Source organism: Ambystoma mexicanum, chromosome 11, assembly GCF_040938575.1.
Source record: "Ambystoma mexicanum isolate Mex_15411 chromosome 11, UKY_AmexF1_1, whole genome shotgun sequence".
NCBI lineage: Eukaryota > Metazoa > Chordata > Amphibia > Caudata > Ambystomatidae > Ambystoma > Ambystoma mexicanum.
Genome location: NC_090934.1, coordinates 1,439,697,139 through 1,439,719,620, shown reverse-complemented (window position 1 = coordinate 1,439,719,620; position 22,482 = coordinate 1,439,697,139). Strand labels below are relative to the sequence as shown.

The 22,482-nt window shown below is 45.5% G+C and overlaps 1 protein-coding gene across 4 annotated transcripts in view; it reads left to right on the top strand.

Annotated features, from left to right (window-relative positions):
- Positions 1–22,482, top strand: part of CHD2 (chromodomain helicase DNA binding protein 2) — a 1,289,637-nt gene that overhangs the window by 88,240 nt on the left and 1,178,915 nt on the right. For all 4 annotated transcript variants that reach the window (XM_069625070.1, XM_069625072.1, XM_069625071.1 and 1 more), the window contains one exon: positions 2,112–2,376. In XM_069625070.1, coding sequence (XP_069481171.1) covers positions 2,112–2,376 — 265 coding nt within the window. The remainder of the gene's footprint in view (positions 1–2,111; positions 2,377–22,482) is intronic.

Genomic DNA, 22,482 nt, shown 5'->3' with positions numbered 1-22,482 from the left:
GTGCCGATGAGGAGAATCTCGGTCTTACTGGCATTAAGGCCGAGATCATTGGCGGCACACCATTCCTGGAAAGCAGACACAGAGATGAGAAAAGGAGAGGAGATGGCAGAAGGGAGCATAAAAATGAGTCATGTCATCCGCATAGCACTGACAGTTGCGGTTGAGAGCGGCAATGTGGTGGGCAAGAAGTGCCAGGTATTGGTTGAACAGCCAGGGAGAGAGGTTGTACCCCTGGGGCACACCTCATGCAAAGACCGAGGACAGGAAGGTCCGAAGTTGGACCTGGGAGGGTTGGTCAGAGACGAAAAGTCAGCCAAGTCAGGGCTGATCGGTGACACCCAGGTTATCACAGAAACGGTTGAGCAGGATGGCATGGTTGACTGTGTCCAAGGCAGAAGAGAGTTCAAGTAAGAAGAGGACAGAGGGGGGTGATGGAATCGAGGTTGGAGAGCAGGTCTTCATACAAGTTCAGGAGAGCAGTTTCCGTGCTTCTGGCAGCTCTGAAGCCAGGCTGATGGTCATGGAGACAACCAACAGATTCAGTGTGAAGATTAAGTTGGGAGATGGCCAGCTTTTCCAGGAATTTGCCCAGGAAAGGAGTGGAGGAGATTGGGCGATTGTTAGCCAGGAAGGACAGTTCGGCAGAGGGTTTCTTAAGAAGAGGGTGCACAAGGGAGTGCTTCAGGGGGGAAGGGAAGACTTCAGTGGCGAAGGAGTGGTTGCAGTCAGCCAGAGCAGGAGCCAGGGTTTCAATGTGAACCTGTTTTGATGACTTTCATAGAATGGACTTGTCTAGAAACCTTGTCTGGGAAGAACAGGGGAAAGGAAGAGAAGGAGGGAGGAGAGGTGGCTGAAGAAGGGCCAGAGGAAGAGCAGAAAGGAGGAGGAGGGGGAGAGAGGAAGAGAGAGTTTTAGAGACCAAATGAGAATCCAGGGCTGTGCATAGTGGTCAGCGTTCTTGGACAAAGTGCATGAAATCATGAGCTAGCACCAGAGTGAAGAGTGTAGAGAGGAGTATGTAGTAATCTCCTGTTGGGTTTCTTGCTGCTGGGTGTGTGATGACTGTGAGGTCATGGTGGAACCTTAAGGGTTGCTGAAAGGGTGGTGGTGTCGGGGTTCTAGGATTCCAGGGTTTACAGTTGGAGCTGCTGTACTGGATGTCCCGGTATTACTTCTACTCTTCTACTTATACAATTAATCTGACCAGTAAACCCACATTGTAACTTACCTTGGTGGTTACTTCACAGTACAGATAATTGAGGCATCAATATTGTGTTTATACTTTTGCTACGTGTTCATTGATATTTGCCAAAGCTTTTGTATGTGCAGATATCATTGAGATTTAATTTTGTGCTCCTAAAATATAGAAGTAGTGCCCAAACATTTTGTCCACAGCAACAATGGTTCCTTGGTAGGAAACACTAGTCTGACTCTGGATCCCTATTTCTGTGTCCCAACCCTCAATCAGCGCAGAGTTTGTAGTGCTATTTTTCTCTCTTCCTGCAACTACCTTTTGCATGAAAGCTACTTGAAAATGTATCCTCCTTCCCTCCCCCTTCCCGGGGACCCTTTCCCGCCACCAGAGTTTAAGAATATGCTTTGCTGGTATGGTCTCATGAAGAACCACTCTGTGCATGTAGAGCTTATCAAGACGTGATGTACGAATGTTGGGAAGCCTTTGTTGGTTTATAATCTCATTTGCTCTGTCACTGCTTTGTTTATAAAAACTGCATGTTTCTTCTGTGTTTCCAAGATACTTCTCAAAATTCTTAGTATTGTAACCATATGGCATTTGTTTTATGCCAGTATTTCCATTCTATTCCACAATCAGACTTTGCTTTACCACTTGGACACTCGATCACCCTCTTACCTTCACCAGTACGCTTCAATTAAGAAGGTATCTAAATCCTGCATTGGTTTCTATTTCGTAATGCTACACATGCAAGGATTTTTATTTGGATTTTTAGTGTGAAATTTGAGTGGACACAGATTTCCTTAAAGTATCTTGCAACCACAGATGGCAATTCAATATGCAGCAACTTTAGTTCATCGCTACTTTTCACAGCTGGTTAGGTCTTACTTCTCTCTTCGTGCTTTTCTCCCACGTTCAGCCATTCGGCGTCGGAAGAATCCAACCACTCTGCATCGGGTTCTGACTCTGGCAGTCAGTCTGACAGCGACCACGGCAGTGAGCATGGGAGCCAGCACCAGAGTGCACGCGCCAAGGGTCATGCAAGCGAATCGAACACTAGTGCAGACACTGGCAGTCAGTCTGAGTCTGGAAACGAGTCCACGGGCTCGAAATCCCAGAAGGATTCCGCCGAAAACAAAGAAAAGAATGTCCCTAAAAAGCAGCGCTTGGCAGATGTGAAGAAGGTATTTCCTGATCTTAAAACCTACCCATGTATGTTATGTTTGGCTTTTTATTTATTTATTTTTGCAAGGGCTTTAAAAATGCATTTACCTCTTTTGGCCACCATGTACCAGCGAATGGGATGCGCCCGACTCCTACTTTGATGATGAATTGCAGTTGGTGGATGATGTTTAGCTGTTATAATCCTCCTTAACATCCAACTACATCACTAATAGTGAACCCCTTTAAAGTTAATCTTTGTTCACTAACCACTAACGCAGAGTAACATTATCTTGAAAGGGGAATAACTTGACACTGGTATGAACAGAAGAATGATTGATTTACTTGCATCGAATCAACAGGATTCAGAACAACTTTGTTTTGCATGACATTTTAAAGCATGCAATCTACATGGCTCCATGTCACCTAACCGTTTGTGATTTTTGCATATTGAATGGTACAAAAATAAATGTGGTGTCTGTAAAGCAACCAGAAAATGTGTGCTTAGCATAGAAAGAAAATAAATAGAAAAGCAACACGTGCCTTAAATTGCGCAACATTAACCTAACACTAAACATGTAACTTGGCATGAGTCTACACGTTATCCTGTTTCATTATGTAAGCATTCTGTGACTTGCATGTCTTAACTAAAGCAATTTAATCCAGAATGCTTTAACTTTTTGGACAAACTCCGAATTCTTCATGGTGGAATAGTAATGTAATCAGAACATTATTTTTAGGTGCTTTTCCATATTTTGGGGCACATACTTTGTATCCACTCAATTTAAGGGCTGGTTTCCTAACATCTGTTGTGATTATTTAGGTGGCTAATACCTGAACTCGAAATAGTGTTTCGGCAGGGTCTGTATATTTTCATTGAGGTTTGTTTGTAACCTTATGATTAGATGCCTATCCCATATGTGGTTTAATTGGCTTAAAACCACTTTAGTTATGTTATTAAGTATTTGTACTGTGCCCGCCACCAAAGTAGTGTATTTACAGCACTTAGCCTTGTCTGAATATTTAGGGTATTGCAACCCAAAAGGGTTGTTGCCTGTCCTTGGTCAATGGATAAGGTAGGAGTAGGTGGTAATGAAAGGAGGGGAGGATGGGAATGGAGGTGGTGAAGAGGGAGACTCAAATTAAACAGTCTGAGGGCAGAGAGCAAGGGAATGGGGATGATGGAAAAACGTTTTAGATGTAGGTATGCGTGGGTGATAAATTACGCTACCTCTTGTATTCCTGAGAAAAGGAGTTTCAAAGGGATTGTGTCCTCCGACTTATTCCTTACCTTTGATGTTACCCATCCCAGCTTGCTGGCCTTGGAAAATTTTTTCAGTAGAGGGCGCTGCGTGTCAACGTTCCCCGAGTCGGTGTCCCTCGACAGCCTCCGTATCGGCGCCGACGTCATCATGCGTATAAATAGACTCACGCAGGGTCCGTTGCTCAGTTCCGTTTTTCCGCGTTTCGTGGGCCTCGGAAACGTGACGCTGAGTTACTTTCTTCAGAAAAAATCTTTTATTCTTCGAAGATTATCTTAATACGATGGCTTCTTCATCCGAACCATCAACCCCACGGTCCGGTTTCAAAAAATGTTGTGATTATGGGAAGAAAATGTCGTTAACAGATCCTCATAGGGTCTGTTTGTGGTACCTGGGGTCGGAGCATCACTGTTCGGAATGAGAGGACTGTATGTCCATGACGGCGAAAGCCTTGAAGGAGCGTAAGGGGAAGTTAGATAGAGGTAAGAGTTTTAAAACTTCTACTCCCTCGAAAGTTTCTTCAGCTGAGTTGAGACATTCGTCTCCTCGTCGACAAAAGAAACATTCCCGTTCAAGATCTCGAAGCAGTTCTCATCAGTCTTCGAGATCAAAACACTCCAAGAAGACGCGTTGTAGATCTCCCCTTCTTCTTCCTCTACCTCCCCAGAAAGGGTCACCTGCCCCACGAAATACAGCTCTCCAGCTAAGTGGGAGGAATTCCATAAAAAAATGCTTAGCGTCTTCGAGAAAGCGGCCTCGATCCCCCCTCGGAGACGTCTAATGGTGATACCCTGGGTGAAAGACCCGAAAGATCAAAACGCTGCGAGTCGTTGAACCTGGCGAAGGAAGCTACTCGAGAGCGTCATGAACCCTCGAGTAAAAACAGTAAGACCGCGTCATCGACGCCGTCGTCGAAGGTTTCTTCGACTCATAAATCTGCGTCATCGACGCCTTTGTTGAAGGGTCCTTCGACGCATAAATCGGTTGTTTCGACACCACTGTCGATGCCGATAAAAGACAAACCTACAACTGTCACTACGACTCCCAGTGGAGGTGTTGAGAGCTTCGACCATGACGTCGAGGATGCCGTTGACAATCTCGATGACGCTGAGTAGGATTCCAATCCTCTCGAGTGCATGGAGGTCTCTTCAGACTTTCTCAGCGCCTTTTTCCGGATTGTCAAAGCCAATTACTTCCACGCCGACAACCTCAATGTTTTTTCAACCTGTGACAACCAATTTGTCTCCCTCTGCTCTAGTTTTAAACCATATCCTAGATCTGACTACTTTAGAGCCTTGTCCTCTATATATGAGGAAGGGGAGGATTCCAACCATGAGAGATCTTTTGGTGTACAAAGGACTACAATACCCATGCCAGAGGAATTAATCTCTGAAGAGAACAGGTTAAAAGACCTTCAGGATTCTCTGCATGAGGCAAGTGGTTTAGATACTTCTCCAGAAGTAGAGTTTGCTAAACCAGACCCTGGAAAGCATGCTGAGACCCCTTATAGGATTATAATGGCCAGAATAATTGAATTCATGGGGTGGTCTACACCTACACCTTCTTTTCAGCAGGATGACCTTACTGATATTTTAGATAAAGGTCCACAGGAGGACCCTGTTGTTCCCTTTCATACTGCTCTACAAAGAAAAGTTTCTGCAAATTGGGAAACTCCTGAAGTTATCCCTGCAGTAAATAAAAACACTTTCTGCTAAATACAGGGTATCGGCTTCAGATCCGGAATATCTGAGCAAGCATGCAACTCCAGTGAGTTTAGTTGTACAGGCAGAAACTTCATCTAAAAGTAGGTCAGCATACCCTACTATTCCACAGGATAGGGATGATAAAAGATTTGATGCTATGTCAAAAAAGTATTTTCGGCATGTAGCATGGTGCTTAAGTCAATTAACACCACTCGCACGCTAGCAAGATTCAGCCGTACACTTTGGGAGTGTGCTTCATCTGCCGCTGACTGTCTTCCAGAAGGAGAAGAAAGGAATACATTCTTAAACATAGTCAGGGATGGAAAGGATGCAATGTGCGAGTCCCTTCAAACGGGCATTGATTCTGCTGACAGCATCAGCAGGGCCATGGCGGCAAGTACCACAATCCGCAGATTTGCGTGGTTGCGGAAGTCTGGTTTTGCTCCAGACGTACAGGCCAGACTTCTGAACATGCCCTTTGACAACACTTCTTTATTTGGGAAGAAGGCTGATGACAGCCTGGAGAAATTACAGACATCCAAGGCAGAAATCCCTTGGGGCTGCAATCCGGCAAACTCCAAATCGTCCCTCAGGAGCTTCCTGGAGGGGTAGGTCCTTTCGCTTTTACTCCTCACTTGGAAAAGGCAGAGGACAGCCAGCTCAAAGAGGCCAGAGACGATTTACCTGTGGTGGACGGGGAAAAGGTGCAAAAACCGCAGCAGGTGCCACTTTACCTTCGGCATCTGCGTCAGCCACTTCTAAACCCCTCTGAGGTCTCTCCTCACAAGATACCAGTAAGGGGCAGGTTAACTCAACATCTGGCAGCATGGCAGGCTATTACGTCAGATGCTTGGGCATTGGAGACAGTTGCCCAAGGTTACTGCCTGCCCTTCTACACATTCCTCAGAGCCATCCACCAGGGAACAACTCTTTGAAGTTTCCAGACCTGCTCCTTATGCAGGGGATTGTAGACCTGCTAGATAAGGGTGCCATAGAACTGGTACCCATAGAGGAGATGAATAAGGGTTGCTATTCCCCCTACCTCCTATTACCAAAGAAGGACGGAGGATCGAGACCCATCTTGGACTTGCAAGAATTGAAGAAATTCCTCAGGAAAGACAAGTTCAAGATGGTAACTCTTTCTCAGATCCTTCAGGCCCTCCAGCTTCAGGACTGGTTGGTATCTCTAGACTTTCAGGATGCTTATTTCCATGTGCCAATCCATCTCAAACACAGGAAATATCTGAGGTTTGCAATTGGCAATTCTCACTATCAATTTCGAGTTCTGCCATTTGGGCTGACCTCCGCTCGAGGGTCTTTACCAAGCTAATGGCGGTTGTGGCTGCAAGTCTAAGGAGGGAAGGGATTCACGTCTACCCCTACCTGGACGACTGGTTGATCAGAGCAGTATCTTCGGAACAAGCTCAGATCCAGCTAGTTTATGTCTGCCACTTCCTTCACAAGCTGGGCTTCTCCCTTAATTTAAAGAAGTCACAGATGATGCCATCACAGAGACTCCAGTTCATTGGAGCAGTCCTGGACACTTCCCTGAGAAAAGCCTTGCCACCAGAGGTGAGGGTTCAAGATATTCTACAGATGGTCACCAAGTTTCAAAATGCCCAACGTCTACCAGCCTTTGACTTTTTGAGGTTGCTAGGCCTTATGGCATCCTGCATCTTCCTAGTGCCAGAGGCTCGCCTGAGAATGAGATCCTTCCAGTGGGCATTAAGAATCGAGTGGTCGCAATTCTCAGGATGAATGTCAGCTCTCCTTCAAGTCCCGGACAGGGTAGCTCGAGACCTTCAGTGGTTGGCCTGCCGGGAGAACATCTCGAAAGGAGCACAGTTTTGGCAACCATGACTGGAAATGACCGTAGTCACGGATGCCTCACTCACAGGGTGGGGAGCCCATGCCAATGACTTGACCATCAGCGGTCGTTGGTCTCCATCGGAGTCCAGACTACACATCAACCTGTTAGAGCTGAGAGCAATCAGACTAGCACTGAAAGCTTTTCTGCCATCAGTACAGGGAAAGAATGTCCTGATAATGACGGACAACACAGTGGCCATGCACTACCTCAACAAAAGGAGACGTAGGGTCACTGCCATTGTGCAGGGAGGCAATGCAGCTCTGGCTTTGGGCAATTCAAGAGGGAATCTCTCTATCGGCTGTTCATCTAGCCGGAGAGAAGAACTTGACGGCGGACGATCTGAGCAGGCAGAGCACAGTTTTCCACGAGTGGGAGCTCCCTCAGGAAGTCCTTCAAGCGATCTTTGCCCTTTGGGGATCCCCTAGGTGGATCTGTTCGCCACCAGCATCAACAGGAAGTGTGATCAGTTTTGTTCAAGGGAATTTCCTCTGAGAAGAGCTCTAGGGGACACGTTTGTAGTGGACTGGGAGTTCCCACTCCTGTATGTGTTTCCTCCAGTCCCTGTCATTCCTCAAATGGTCAGGAGGTTGAGAAGATTTCGGAATGCCATGATCCTAATTGCCCCCGGATTGGGCCAGGAGAACGTGGTACCCGGACCTTCTGGACATGTTCATCTGTCCTCCAATTCGTCTTTCGCACAGAGAGGACCTTCTCTGGCAGAACGGAGGCCAAGTTCTCCATCCAGACATCGGAACCCTCAACCTTCATGCTTGGTTTCTGAAAGGTTGAGATACAAGGATTGGGATCTCCCAGATGACGTCATGGAGGTGTTGCTTTCGGCCAGAAGGCCAGCAACAAAAACTTTATACCGCTGCCGTTGGAACAAATTTTGCAGCTGGTCTAGAGAAAAGAAGATTTAACCCTTTTCATGCAATACACCAATGGTGTTATCGTTCTTGCTTTACTTAGCAAATTCAGGTCTTCAAATTGGTACAATCAAGGGCTATCTCGCAGCGCTGCCAATCTTTAAGCGTACTGCTGAGGAGCCTTCATATTTTAAATTACCTTTGGTAATCCAATTTTTGTAGGGGTTAAATAATGTTTATCCCCCAAAACCTTTTCAAGTTCCATTGTGGGGCTTAAATCTAGTCTTAAAATGTCTAATGGGTACTCCTTTTGAACCACTTCATTCCTGTTCATTAAGATTTCTCACTCTTAAAACAGTCTTTCTTGTGGCTATATCATCTGCCAGAAGAGTGAGCGAATTACAAGCTCTATCTTGCAAACCTCCTCATACAATCTTTCATAAAGACAAGGTTGTTTTACAAGTGAAGCCTAATTTTCTCCCAAAGGTGGTCTCTGAATTCCTCATTACTCAGAAGATAATCTTACCTTCGTTCTATCCTCCTCCCCACCCAGGGAAAGAGGAAGAGAGGTTACACCGGCTGGATCCAAGGCGTGCCTTGAGTTTTTATATTAGCAGGTTGGCTAGAATAAGGCAAGCAGACCAATTGTTTGTAGGATACACAGGGCACAAATTAGGATTGCCAATTACGAGACAGACCATTTCAAGGTGGATCATTTTAACCATTCTACAAATTAGCAGGAAAAAGAGCCCCCTCAACATTCTAGGGCTCATTCAACCAGGGGTATCGCAGCCTCTTCGGCTCTCCAAAGAGTGATTGCAATTAGAGACATATGTGCGGCTGCCACATAGTCGTCCGCACATACCTTTACTAAATTTTACAGCCTGGATTCCTCCTCTAGTCAGGAAACAAGATTTGGGAAAGCTGTGTTGCATTCTGTACATTCTTAAAGGGAAACATTTAATTTTAATCCCGCCTCCTCTTTACACTACTGCTATGGGAGTCTATCAAAGATGTGGAATACGTCAGAGGACACCATCCCTTCGAAGAACAAGTTACTTTCTTACCTTGTAACGTTCTTTTGATGGGATGTTCCTCCGACATATTCCTTATCGCCCCTCCCATCCATCCCCGCAGTAAAACTTTCCTTGTAGTTGCAGCTTACGCTCCTTCAAGGTTAATAACCAATTCATGCAAAGTAATTTCAAGCTTCAAAACGGAACTGAGCAACGGACGCTGCTCAAGTCTATTTATACGCATGACGTTGATACAGAGGCTGTCGAGGGACACAGACTCAAGGGACGTCGACGTGCAGCGCCCTCTACTGAAAAAATGTTCCGAGGCCAGCAAGCTGGGATGGGTAACATCAAAGATAAGGAACATCCCATCAAAAGAACTTTACAAGGTAAGAAAGTAACTTGTTCCTCTGGAGCTCAGATTTACTGTGATGGCAGGATCTAGAGAAGCCAATACAAGGTACTTCATGATGCTGTTGATTGGTCATGTGATGAACTTGAAATGTCCTGAAGCCAGCCCCAGTATTATGGAGGATTTCACCTGGTGGGATGGTAACACAACTCTTCCTGAATCAGAAAAAAGAACTGGGTTTGCCAAGCCAGCTGACAAATGTTGACGCCAAGGATTGGACATGTAAAGATGTATGCATGGGAGGAACGGAAGTTGAGGGAGAAGGGAAGAAGGGATATGATGGATTACAGTTCATCGCAATAACGTTCTCTAAACTGTGCACTGGGTATGAAATACTGTGGGTTTCAATATGAGTATAAATAATTGTCAGTAGGCTTGCTGTTCTAGGTCTGAGTATGAGGGCCATATTGTGTAGTATAGCATACCTATCAAGTGAGGAGAACGTAATGTGCATAAAATGTCTCTGGAGGATAGCTCGGGGGCAAGGTGCTCGCCTTGGAAGCAAGACGAGACAGAACACCACAGGTTCGATCCCCGGGTCCGCGCTTAGAAACCTCTGGGTATTAGGCACGTTATAAATAACCTATTATATCAATAGCAGTGATCCTGAAAGAGCCAAAACTAGGTGGATACTTAAGGTTCAGGACATAATGGAGTCCTCTGGTTTAAGATATAGAGAGTGCTTCTCATGATGGAGTAATCCATACTAATCATTATAGCTTGTGTGGAAAGCATAAACTCAAAGTATCATAATCATCACATGTAACAATTAAACACGTGACAATTGGTGATTAAGATTCCTATTATATATACGCAAAGAAAAAAATGAATGTTTTTAAGCAGGTAGGTACCATCACCAGGTTTGATAAACTGCCCAATATCAGGAAAATCTGCTATCTCCTCACCTACCACACAATTTTGGCAACCAGTTCATACCGTGCTAGCCCCCTCCCAGTATTTTTCCCACTTAACAAAATTGTGATGTGCCCTGTATAGAGTACATCATGTTAGTTCCTTGCAGTGTTTCTGGTACATGGTGAACATAACATGTATTTTGCACATGAGATGCAACATTTCTCAAGTAACTAGTGACACGTTACATAATCAGTTACATATATTCTGTAAGGGTGCAGAAGGAGGAGACAGACACACAAAGGTGGCATAGTGGTTGCTATAGACTTTTAGTGTGTTAAGAAAATAAAGAGAAAACCTAACTTTCCCTAACTCTAAGAGGTGGTTCCCTGCCTCAACTGAAAGACTAATGCTATGTGGGGTATTTTTCAAGACAAAAGGAAACTGCATTTGGCTACGTTTGGCCTAAAATACAGAACATTGAAAGCACACAGAGATGACTGCCGAACTGAAAAGGCAGCATTTCATTTTCAACTGCCACATCAAAAATGCTGTTTTCAAAGAAAGAGAAACCCACTTACTAAAGTGTCCCTTGCATGCAAAATTCAAAGCCACGGAAGTGCCTTTCATTACATATCACTGAGGCCTAAAGGATAACTTTGCACAAACAAAAACAGTTGCCATAGAAGTGTGTGCATTTCGCAGTTTAGAATAATGACCACATGAAAAACGAATTTCCATTGTCAGGGTAATGCAAATGCATATCATGATGGAAAAAATTAACATTGATGGTAAGACGCAATTATTTTTAAAAAGAAATGGAAGGCCTCATTTATAATGTTATGGTAACATTCGAACATCATTTTGCCCATAAAACATTTTTCCCTTCTACATCAGGGGCTAATCACGCTCCTCAGCTCTTTATCTGAAAGTCAAATCACCCTGAGGTTTCTGTAAAGCCAACTTGTATTGGACTAAGGCTTTTGGGAGGTGAACCTATGGCCCCTTAGATAAAGCAAACCTTCAGCTAATGGAAGTAAAAGCTTAAATACATGTTGTGAAGGGTCTGTAAGGAAACTCTGGTTGAAAAAAGGGTGCACCGTCCCTGCGCTGATGGTTTTTCCCTACCTGAACTATAAACTAAGGATCTTGCAGTGTCTGGGTGTCCAAATCAACAGTCTTTGTCCAAAACACGATTCTGACCTTCACAGTCCAATGAAATAAATCTTAAGATGAAAAGGGACATTTCTTGGGCTTTAAGCGTTTCAAAAGTGTTCATACATAAATAACTCCTACATAGTTTCTTATGGATATAGTTCCTTAATCCAGAGGGTGTCCCTCTTCCTCTGGATTAGTCTTCACATTTTCTTGACAATAAGGATTCTTGGCTTTTCCTCTTGTTCAGTATCAAAGACACTTCTATGACTATCTTTGGCCCTTGGATTGTCAGGATACCTGGTATACTCCTGCCAGGGTTTTCTGTTTCTTTAGTTTCACACACTGGGATTACCTGGTATACTTCCCTGCCCGTGCTGCTTGTTTAGCACACTTGCAACTGCTTGGTATACTCTCCTGTCAGGGAATCTTGGTTCACACACTTCCAATTGCCTAGTATACTCTCCTGCCAGGGCTTCTTGTTTAATAACCCTGCAACTCCCTAGTATACTCCTGCCAGGACTCATTGTAATGGTCTGTTTCTGCGATTCCACCTTTTGATAGTTTATCACATTATTATTATTTAATGCTTGTAATGCATACCATGCCCAGAGTCCTCAGTGCGCAGAAAAAAGAAGCTGAGCCAGTGGGAAAGGAAAGAATCAGGCCGGGAATCAGACGGGACGAAGAATGAACCTAGTCATTGGAATTAAACAAGTGGATTTAAGGGCATAGACATGAAAATATGTGCCTCCAAAATGTTAACTTCCGTCTGGGCACTGGAAGCTTGTTAGAGCCGCAGGAGCTCTCCTGGCTAATTCCTTTATTTCATAGTTTATTTCCTCATTAGTGTTTTACTCGCACTTCCAATCGTTCACCACCTTTGCATTGTCTGTTAAAGATTCCTTTTTGACGTAACCATGCTATTAACTTCTTACTTTAGTATCAAGAAACAATTTGCTCTATTCGTATTGCATTATTTAATGTTTAACATGCGGCATGCTCGCCAGTTACACCCTGGTGTTCCCTTTGCCCTAGCGTGGACTTACTGGCACTACGGGACTTCTCCTGTTCTGTCTGCGGATTGTCGATGACAGCTGCTGGATCCTCTCCCCTTTCGCGCTGCTCGGCTATCAGTTTGCACCTCTCTCGTGGCACTGGCCGGGCTTCTCTTCTCCTTGCGGCTTCTCTGTAAGCTTCTTAAGACGTCCTCTCACCGTCAAACGCACAGGAGCACTGTTCTCGCATCTTGCGTTCCTGCAGGAAATCTTCTCAGTGTCTTCCTGTTCTGCTGACTGCAGGAGCCGGTTGGCGCCAACGTGCTTCTTTCGGTTCTCCAGCCTCTCGAAGAGCTGCAGCCCGCTCCCTCCAGCAGTCTGCCATTCCTTCTTGTGAGCTTCTTTTAAATGTTGCGGGCAAAGGTCTATTCTCAACTAGAGCGTTGTTTGTGCTTGGGACTTACTCTGATCTGTATTTCTCAAATCCTCTTCTTCGTCGCAGTGAAAAGGGGTTTCTGGGAATGGCAGTTTCGTTTTGTCCACTTGCACGAAAACATATTGGGAATGGTTTCAACACGGTCTGAGGGAAAGTCAATGTTGGAGAACTGTTCTGGGGATTTGTTAAGACAAATTCAGCACTCTCCTGAAGGAATCACAGTAGGCCATTAAGATGTGTATGGGAGATTCATCCTGCATGGGAAAAGGGGATACTGTCTCATCCGTGGACACCCCGAATCCCCCTCCAGATGTTTTCCCCTCCAATGTAATCTCCCTCATATAGCATCCCCCCGGATCTACGTGATTTTTCCATCGCGGAAAAGTCTGCAACGGAAATGTTTGCATGGGAAATGTACGCACTACAAATGTTTGTACATTTCACATGCGAACATCCAACAGAAAACCATACATACATACACACCCCCAACATACCCTCATCACCCTACTTACCTTTCCTTCCTTCACGCTGCGACCCTGCAGTGCCGGTTCCCTTTCACTTCCGTTGTTTTCTTTCTTTTTTTTTTGGGCAGCTGCAGGGGTGTCCCCTGTTCACTATACTGTATAGTATAGTGAGTGGGGTGTTGCGGGGGATACCCCGAACCCCCAGCTTTTTTTTCCTTCTTTTGGTGGCAGCTGGTAGGTGTCCCCAGCAACCCCCGCACAATGTAGTGAGCGGGGCGTTGCGGGGGGACACCCCCCCAGCCCCATACTGACCCCACCTAAACTCATACCATGGAAAGTTTTTTTTTTTTGTTTTTGGTAGTTGGAGCTTTTCGTGGTGTGTTTTTTTAGGTATTTTGGTGGGGGTGGTAATTTTTATTCAGATATTTTGTCCGAAACCCATCCCCCCAGGGTCAGGCTCAGGTAGCGGCTGCTGCCCCGTCACATGGGAGGAGGTCACCGCCGTGGAAATAGTGATGAGTCAATCGGATTTATCGCAGTGGGAGAAGGGAGACTGGAGATAATCAGATTCCTGTTCTGGACCCGAAAGATGACATGGCTGCCCTTTCCTATGTGCAAATTCAGAGATGATTGTTATGTTACTTTGCATTTATATAGCGCCTTATGTACCATTGGTATGGTCTGAAGGCACTGGTAGGTTGAACGCCCTTGGGAACCGGAGTTCAGGTCAGTAGAGAGAGTGGAGAGAGTCAAGATGCGTGTGAGCACTGGATATGTGTGCAGCTGGTGTGGCATTCGTGTAATAGCTGCTCCTTAGCGGTAGGTGTGGTGTTTGAGAGATCAGGAGTATGTGTTTGTTTTGGCAGGATTTATCCAGACCAGGTGTGGCTGCGTTAAGCCTGAGGAGAACGCCTGGCTGGGGGGTGTGTAGCCAGCAGTGTTTACTTAGAGTGATGGGGCGTATGCGGTAGATGTTAGTATGAGAACATTATACCGAATGGTGTCATAGTATCTCTGTGTTCTAGTGAATGGTGGTGTAAAGAAGAGAGTAAGCGTGGTGATGTGATATGATGTGTTATATGCTCTTTCAAATGTTCCATGCACTCCAAAGCGTTCCATATAAGTCACACAATTCTATGCACTCCAGGCTGCCCCGCGCACTCCAGTCCGCTTCATGCATTCGAATCTGTTCTATTTACTCCGTTCTGTGTATTCTAAGTTGTTTTATGCACTTCACCCACATATTTCACCTGTACCATCTACATACTTCGTTCGTTCCATCCATATTTTTCACACGTTCCATCCACATACGTCATCCGTTCCGTCCGCTCTATGCATTCGGCGGGTCTACGTACCCATCCGCTCTATGCAACTCGTCCGCTCTATGCGCTCACCCGCTCTATGCGCTCACCCGCTCTATGCGCTCACCCGCTCTACACACTCATTTCTTACGCACTCATTCGCTCATACGCACTCATCTGCTCCATACACTCGTCGGCTCTACCCACTAGTCTGTTCTACGCAATCATCCGTTCTACACACTCCTCCATTCTTACACATTCCTTCGCTCGGCGCACTCTTCCGCTCTGCTCGCACATCACGCTCGGCTCGCCCATCACGCTCGGCTCCCCGCACTCATTTGCTCCCCGCACTCATTTGCTCCCCGCACTCATTTGCTCCCCGCACTCATTTGCTCCCTGCACTTTCTTTCCACGTATTCATCTGCTGTATCCACTCAACTTCTCCACAAAATCGTTCGCTTGTACGCAGTCATCCGCTCTGTACACTCATCCGTTCTATACTCATCCGCTCTATACACTCATCCGGTCTGCACATTCATCTGCTCCAGCGTTCTACACATTCTTCCGCACTCATCCGCTCTACACCCACATCCGCTCTACATACTCATTTGTTCTACACTCATCCGTTCCGCACATTCATTTGCTCTGTGCACTCCTGCGTTCTACACACTTCTCTGTACTTACGCACTCAACTGCTTTACGCACTCGACCGCTCTACACATTCATCCGCTCAACATACTCGTCTGATCTACACATTCATCCGCTAAACGCATTCATCCGCTCACAGCATTCATCCGTTCCACACATTTCATCCACTCATTCACTTTGTTCATGCATTTCATCCATTTCATTAATTTAAATCTTGTTACTGTTTTGTACGATTTATTCTTATCCACTTCACTGCTTCGATCTACTTTGCTCGTTCTATTCTGTTTGTCCTTTTAATTTATATTAGTGGTTATTAGATGTAAATTTCTCGCATCTACTAGTTTATTGGATTGGTGTCATTTGAGATGCTGTTATTCTGTTTGGGTTAGTTTGCGTACGGGTTGGTTTTAGGGGAAGAGCCAGGTTTTCAGTAGTTTGCGGAAAGACATTAGATCTTCACTTAGGCGGATGTGAGGTGGGAGTGCGTTCCACAGCGTGGGGGCCAAGGCTGAGAATGATTATTCGCCTAACCTGACTGAGTTTGTCTTAGGTATGACTAGGAGGCTGGCTGAGCTTGATCTTAGAGTGCGTGAAGGGTGGTAGGGTTTTAGCTTGTCTTGAAGATATTGAGGTCTGGTGTTATGCAATGCTTGATGGGAGATGCATAAGGTTTTGAAAGTCACCCTTCGGGCCACTGGAAGCCAGTGCAGAGTCTTAAGGGCTGGGGAGATGTGGTCTCTTGGGCCGAGTGCAAGTAGCAGTTTGGCTGCAGCGTTTTGTGCCCTTTGAAGTTTATTCAGTTGGTAAGTGTGGACTCCGAGGTAGAGGGGGTTTGCATAGTCCAGTCTTGATATAACAATTGATTAGACCGCGGAGAGTCTATTGGGAAAGGAGAGATATGGAATGATGCGCCTAGGGATTTTAAGGTGGTAGTGGCAGAACTTTGAGACGTTGTTGACTTGGTGCGAGAGTGTTGGGTCAGAGTCAAGGGTGCATCCAAGGTTTTTCACTGAGTTAGAGGGGCTCGGTGAGCTGCCCATGGCGGATGGCCAATGTATTGGGTGTGGAAGAAGTTTGGAGTTGCCACATACCATGATTTCAGTTTTGGAGGGGTTTAATAAGAGGTGGCTTCGGATCATCCGGATCTCTGTCAAGGAGGCAGGAGGTGAGGCCAGGTCGGCAGTTGGGTTTTGAGTTCAGGAGTTTTAGAATTAGTTGTGTCACCAGCGTAGTTGTAACACAGGATGTTGTGAGAACAAATTATTGGTCGGAGGTTGATCAAGTAGAGATTGAACAGGAGGGCAGAAAAGGCATGCTCCTTGTTTGACTCCCTTGTCGACTGGTCGGGCTTGGGAGGAATAGGTGGAGAGTATCGTTATTTGGTACCTATCTTTGAGGAATGAAGCTATCCATTTAAGAGCGGTTCCACGAATTCCTTGGGAGTGGAGGCGGTCAAGGAGGATTCAGTGATTGATTGTGTCGAAGGCGGCGGATAGGTCAAGAAGGATTAATGCGCCGCATCCCGCGGAGTCTGCCGTCATTTTAAGGTCATCCCAGATTGATGTTAGGGTGGTTTCAGTTCTGTGATGGGCTCTGAAACCTGATTGTGCGGGGTCTAGGAGATTGTTGGCTTCGACAAAGGCATTTAGTTGGGAGTAGGCGGTTCGGTCAGTGAGTTTGGCAAGGAACCTGGTGTTTGAGATGGGGCGGTAGTTTTTGGGCTCGAGAGGGTCGAGGGAAGATTTTTTTATTAGAGGTTTGACATGAACCATTTTGAATGCGTCCGGAAAGATACCCGAGGAAAGGGAGATTATGCAAGTTAACTTGTTCCACTAATCCTACTCTAGCGGGGATCTGCTTGAGTTCATACCTTTCCCTTAATTAGTGAGCGGGGGGGGCTGGCAGTAGACCTTTAGCAATTTTACTAAACAATTTAACTGCGATATAGCCAAATTACAGTGAGTAATTTTGTTGAAGTTCGAAATCAACAACATTGCTTCCAGTGTGAATAAAAACTATAGCCTCTAACGTAATTGGTTATTCCTATTCTTTTGCCAACACCAAAACTCCCTTAAAGAAGGGGTGCATTAAAACGAAATTCACTACTGCTTCCTGATTACCCTGAACCCTGCATTAAGGCAGAGGGGTCCCACATGATTAACTGAAGAACTGGGTTTGTGTGCTAGGACAGAAATAGTGTCTTCCCAAGGTTAAACAGAATAAAGTCCCTGATTTGAAGAGCACACTTTCTACAGAAAGTGTTTCCTGAGGGAAGTGGGATTTTGCATTGGAGAGTGAAAAGGGTTTCCAAAATAAAGGAAAAGTCTGTTCGGAAATGTTTGTTGTGCAGTAAGACTGTCGGCATTGTGAAGGGTGCAGCACCAGTGAAAATATGGATTACATGTGATGCAGTTAAACCATGCTATAATGCCTCGCTAAGCGTGCATGGAGCTAACCATATAGATCGCTGCATGTGTGAAATAGTTCTTACAAAGTCGAGTGTTGCAATTTATTGAAATTAAACTTCATATAAAGAGAAACATTAGTGCCAAACTCATGATCTTGTCAGGTTTCAAGGTGGCAAATGTGATTAAAAGTGAACCTCATGCAAAGTCTTTGGTATAGTTACATTCTTTTATGTTTTAAGGTGCTGCATCATTTTGGCATTCTGAGATTTTGTAGGTGAGAAGTCTTAAAATTTTCATTTGACCTTTATTATCTTTACTGGAGACTTAAAAGCAAAAACGCAAATGTGCCGTAATTTCACATTTATTTTCTTAGTGTTGATTCCCAACAAAGTGAGTCTTAGCATTAAAGTTGTTTTGTGCCATAGAGAAAGTGGTGCATGTATTTATTTTTCCACATATGAATTGGTCATATTGATGAATAAATACATATTCTTTCTGTACACTGGCCTGGCTCTTGGAAAAGGGAGAAGGATCGTAATGTGGCTCTATATGAGTCATAGATAGGGCTAGACCGAACATCCTAGTACATCAGTGTGGCGCTTTTGATGTTCATGGGTTTTCGCTGGGATACCACCAAAGCCAAGATATTTCTTAACAAGGACAGTATTACAGACTTGGCGGTCACCTGCACCTTTTATCTCAACTTGAACCACATGTTAGCCTGGTGGTTCCAGAGACTTCTGGGCCTCATCGCCTAATGTGTTTTGGCTCTCCCTCTGACGAGACTAAAGATGAGGCGCACACAACTAACGCTTCAGAGCAATTGGTCTCAAGCTTCAGGACCGGACTCCCAATTGATGGCAGTTCCAACCTCCATGCTGGCGGATCTCCATTTGTGGTCGACTCCCACCAACCTTTCAGTGGGTGCTTCCTTTCAGGATCCTTTACCACAGGTTTCAATAACAACAGACGCCTCCCTTCTGGGGTCGGGGGCCACGTTGAATCATTTGGAAGTCTTTGACCTAAGGACACCTCAGGACAGGAACTCTCATATCAACTATCTCCAACTTCTAACAGTGTTCATAGCTTTAAAAGCTTTCCAGCCTTCAATTGTCAGCAAAATAGTGAGAATTTGTACAGACAATTCAGTCATTATGTTCTATGTCAACAAACAAGGTGGCACCAAGGCTCTGCCACTTATCAATCTGGCCATCCAGATTTGGGAGTGGGCAGTGCTCTACAATATCTGGTTACAAGCAGTGCACATTCCCGGGGCGGCACAATATGGCGGCGTACTCCCTCAGACGCCAGTCAGTGGCGAACTACGAGTGGGAGATCGAGACTGTTCTTTTCCATCTTTTCTCACTGTCCGGCACTCTGCCAGTGGACCTATTTGCAACGACTGCCAACAAGAAGCTCTTGTGCTATGCATCCAGAGACGGACTTGATGCTTCTTCCCTGGGGGATGTGCTCGAGATTTCATGGGACTGCATGTTAGCGTATTACTTTTCCTCCTCTGCCATTGATTCATCGGTTGCTTTGGAAACTCAGAAATGCCAACGATTGCAGTCTGCTACTCATAGCGCCTTGGTGGCCAGCCAGGTTCTGGTTCTCAGAACTTCAGCGCCTGTCCATACGCAGCACAATCAGGTTACCGCAGATCCCCAATCTTCTGCACCAGAACAACCAATAAGTGTGGCATCCCTTCCCACAATCCTTCAGCTTAGCAGCATGGTTCCCGAGTTCAAAACCTGCGGACTCTCAGAAGACAATATGCGCATATTTCAAGCGGCACACAAACCTTCAACAAGAGCCCAGTATAAGAGCAAATGGCTCCCATTCGGTCAATGGTACCTTGCCAAGCAGCTTGACCCTAATCAGGCTTCTATTGACTGTGTCTTGTCATTCATCTCACATTTAGCGGCCACAGGCATCCACATTTTGTCATGCAGAATTTGTCATTGAGGCATACCTTAGCACGGATAATTGCTCTTACACTGACAAATCCAATAATCAAGAGGCATTTTGCTGGTCGTCTTCAGCTTTTTCCTCCGGTCAAGGTACCTGATCCTAAATGGGATCTCAATGTGGTTTTCACCACTCTGTCACAAACCCTTTGAGACACTAGCCACTGTAAATTCCAGTTTCTCACCTGGAAAATGGCCTTCTTGATAGCGGTCACATCCGCCAGAAGAATAAATGAACGGCAAGCCCTATCTTCCGAGTATCCTTTCTTGGTTTTTCACAAGGACAACGTACTGCTGCGCAAACACCCTTCTTTCCTGCCAAACATTCCTAGTTCCATATCAACCAAACAATTTCTTTGCCGGGGGTTTTCCCTAATCCGGTTTCAGGTGCTGAAAGAGTCTTCCATAAATTGGACGTTAGGAGAGCACTTAAATTTGATCTGCAGAGAACAAGTGACCTCAGCGGCTCTTCTTGACTCTAAGGCATTCATCTCACGTTGGATTGGTTTGTGTATCTCGAGGCTTACACTGCACATGGCCTGCAAGCTCCTTAAAGTATCCACGCACATCTAGTGCAAGGTAACGCGTCTGCCTTTGCTTTTCAAAAATATGTTCCATTGGAAACCATTGCCAAAGCAGCTACATGGTCTTTGCCCTCCGCTTTCTGTAAGCACTATTGCCTTGACCTCAGTTCCCGAGGTGATGCCCAGTTTGGTCAGGCAGTGCTCCAAAACCGTTTTATGTAAATTATTTCCATCCACCCATTTCAAAAGTCAGTGCTTGGGAATCTCCCAAAAGTATGGAGGAAAGGGGATGGGATGTAGGAGTATAATAAAGTTACTCACTGTAGTGACTGCCTTACTCCTAGTGCATAGTACCCTTTCCTCCATACGCCTGCCTGCCTTCCCCTCTAGAAAGTTTCCTCCATTTGCTAATTTGTCCTTTATCTTTGGTGATAGAAAAGGACTGAAGGGTGATGCGCTGGACAGGGCTCAAGAAGGTGGGCCTACAGCCATGCGCAGTGGCCCTGCATAAAAATAAAGGACAACAAATCATTTTTGATGCTTCAAAAGTGCTCCGGTCCCGTCCCATAGGACAGAATGTCAGAAAAGTATGGAGGAAAGGGGACTATGGACTAGGAGTAAGGCAGTCACTAGGCTGAGTAACTTTATTATTCCAGATCACCAAGGGGAATCGCTCCCTTCCCCTGGTCTCTCACTTTGGTTTCACAGTTTGCTACAACCAGAGTGAATGACTCCCTTTACCTGGTTTGTCTCATGCAGCTTCAAATGAAAAGTTCTCAAAAGTTGGAAGGGTCCTCAACCCTGCTTCTTTGATTGGACTAACTTGCTATCTCTCTTTAGCAATTACTGCAACAAGGAAGATGACTCATGCCATTTTCTGATTTCGGGTCCCAGGCCATGGTTTCTCTCTCTTCAGTTTGCCCCACACTCCTGCCAAGTATGGCCATGAGGAAGATACCTTGCTTCCTGGATTGGGCCCAAGACCCCGGTTTCCCACTCTTCGGTTCAGCCTACTTGGCTTACTCTCTTGCCAAGCACTGCCACGAGGAAGATGTCTCGCTTCATGTGGGTTCCCGACCCTGGTTTCTCTCACTCTTTGGTTCAGCTCCCTTGGCTCACTCTTTCGCCAAGTACTGATACGAGGAAGATACTTTGTTCTTAGTTTGCGTCCCAGGCCCCTCTGGTTGTCAGTGGTTTTACCTAGGTCACTGGGACTGCCTCGTGTCCCTACTAGGCCTCCTGAACTTCCCTCTATCAGCTCCACCTGGTTCTTCCCTGGACACAATTTGAAAAACTCCCGGGTTCGACGCGGGCTGAAGACAAATAGTGTGTGTTCTGTTTTTATTTTATTATGCAGGCTCCACCCTGGTGCAAAATCAACACCTGCAATTGTGTTGTCATGTCAGTCCTTATTCCTCCTACAGGTCACTTTGTCCCAGTACTTGGGGAGGTCAAGGATGATCTTTGTCCAAGTACCGTTTTGTCAACCTGACAGATGTTACGTAAGTGCATGGGCCTACTCTCACTATGGGCGATTATCTTGGAAGTGGGTTCTACGAACTGAAGGGGTTTTAAAGGGCATGGGTGGAAGGTGGGTATACTGCATTCTTCCGTGATGTTTTTCCTTTGTCCTCAGAGGGAAGGTCTCCTCCCATGAGATCTTCCCGCTTAGTTCCATGCCCAGAGAGATTATCGGGTAGCAGCCTCAACACCCTGCCTTCATGGGAAGGGGCTTCGCCCTGAGGAGAAGGGACACCCTCTCGGGATTCGTCACAATTCTAATTGTGCCCTGGTGGTATTTTATACATGTGTATGCCACTAGTATGTCTGCAATGTCAAAACTGCTTCTGGTAACTGCTGCTGCCAAGGTAAAACAGCTTTTCTGGGTTAAAAGAAGGAATCAGCGGATTTGTGGCAGTTTTGAACCCTTTATACAGGTTTTCTCAAACGGCAACAAATCCCACTGGTTAAAAAAAGCCACAGTTATTACAACAACTTTTGGTGTGTATATTTAAAGATGCTGCAAACACCCTGTGCTAATATGTATAGTTAAGCATCTTTACATTTTGGATGGCAGATAAACACTGGAAGACCTTCATTTCATGAATGGATGCAGAGTACTACTTATCAAGAGGCCATCTTACATACACAGGTGACTGTGACTTGCCACAATGCTATATAGTGGAGACCTGTGGAAAAAACACCTTTTTCCTTCACCCTTCTGTGAAGATTATACTTACCGTTTAT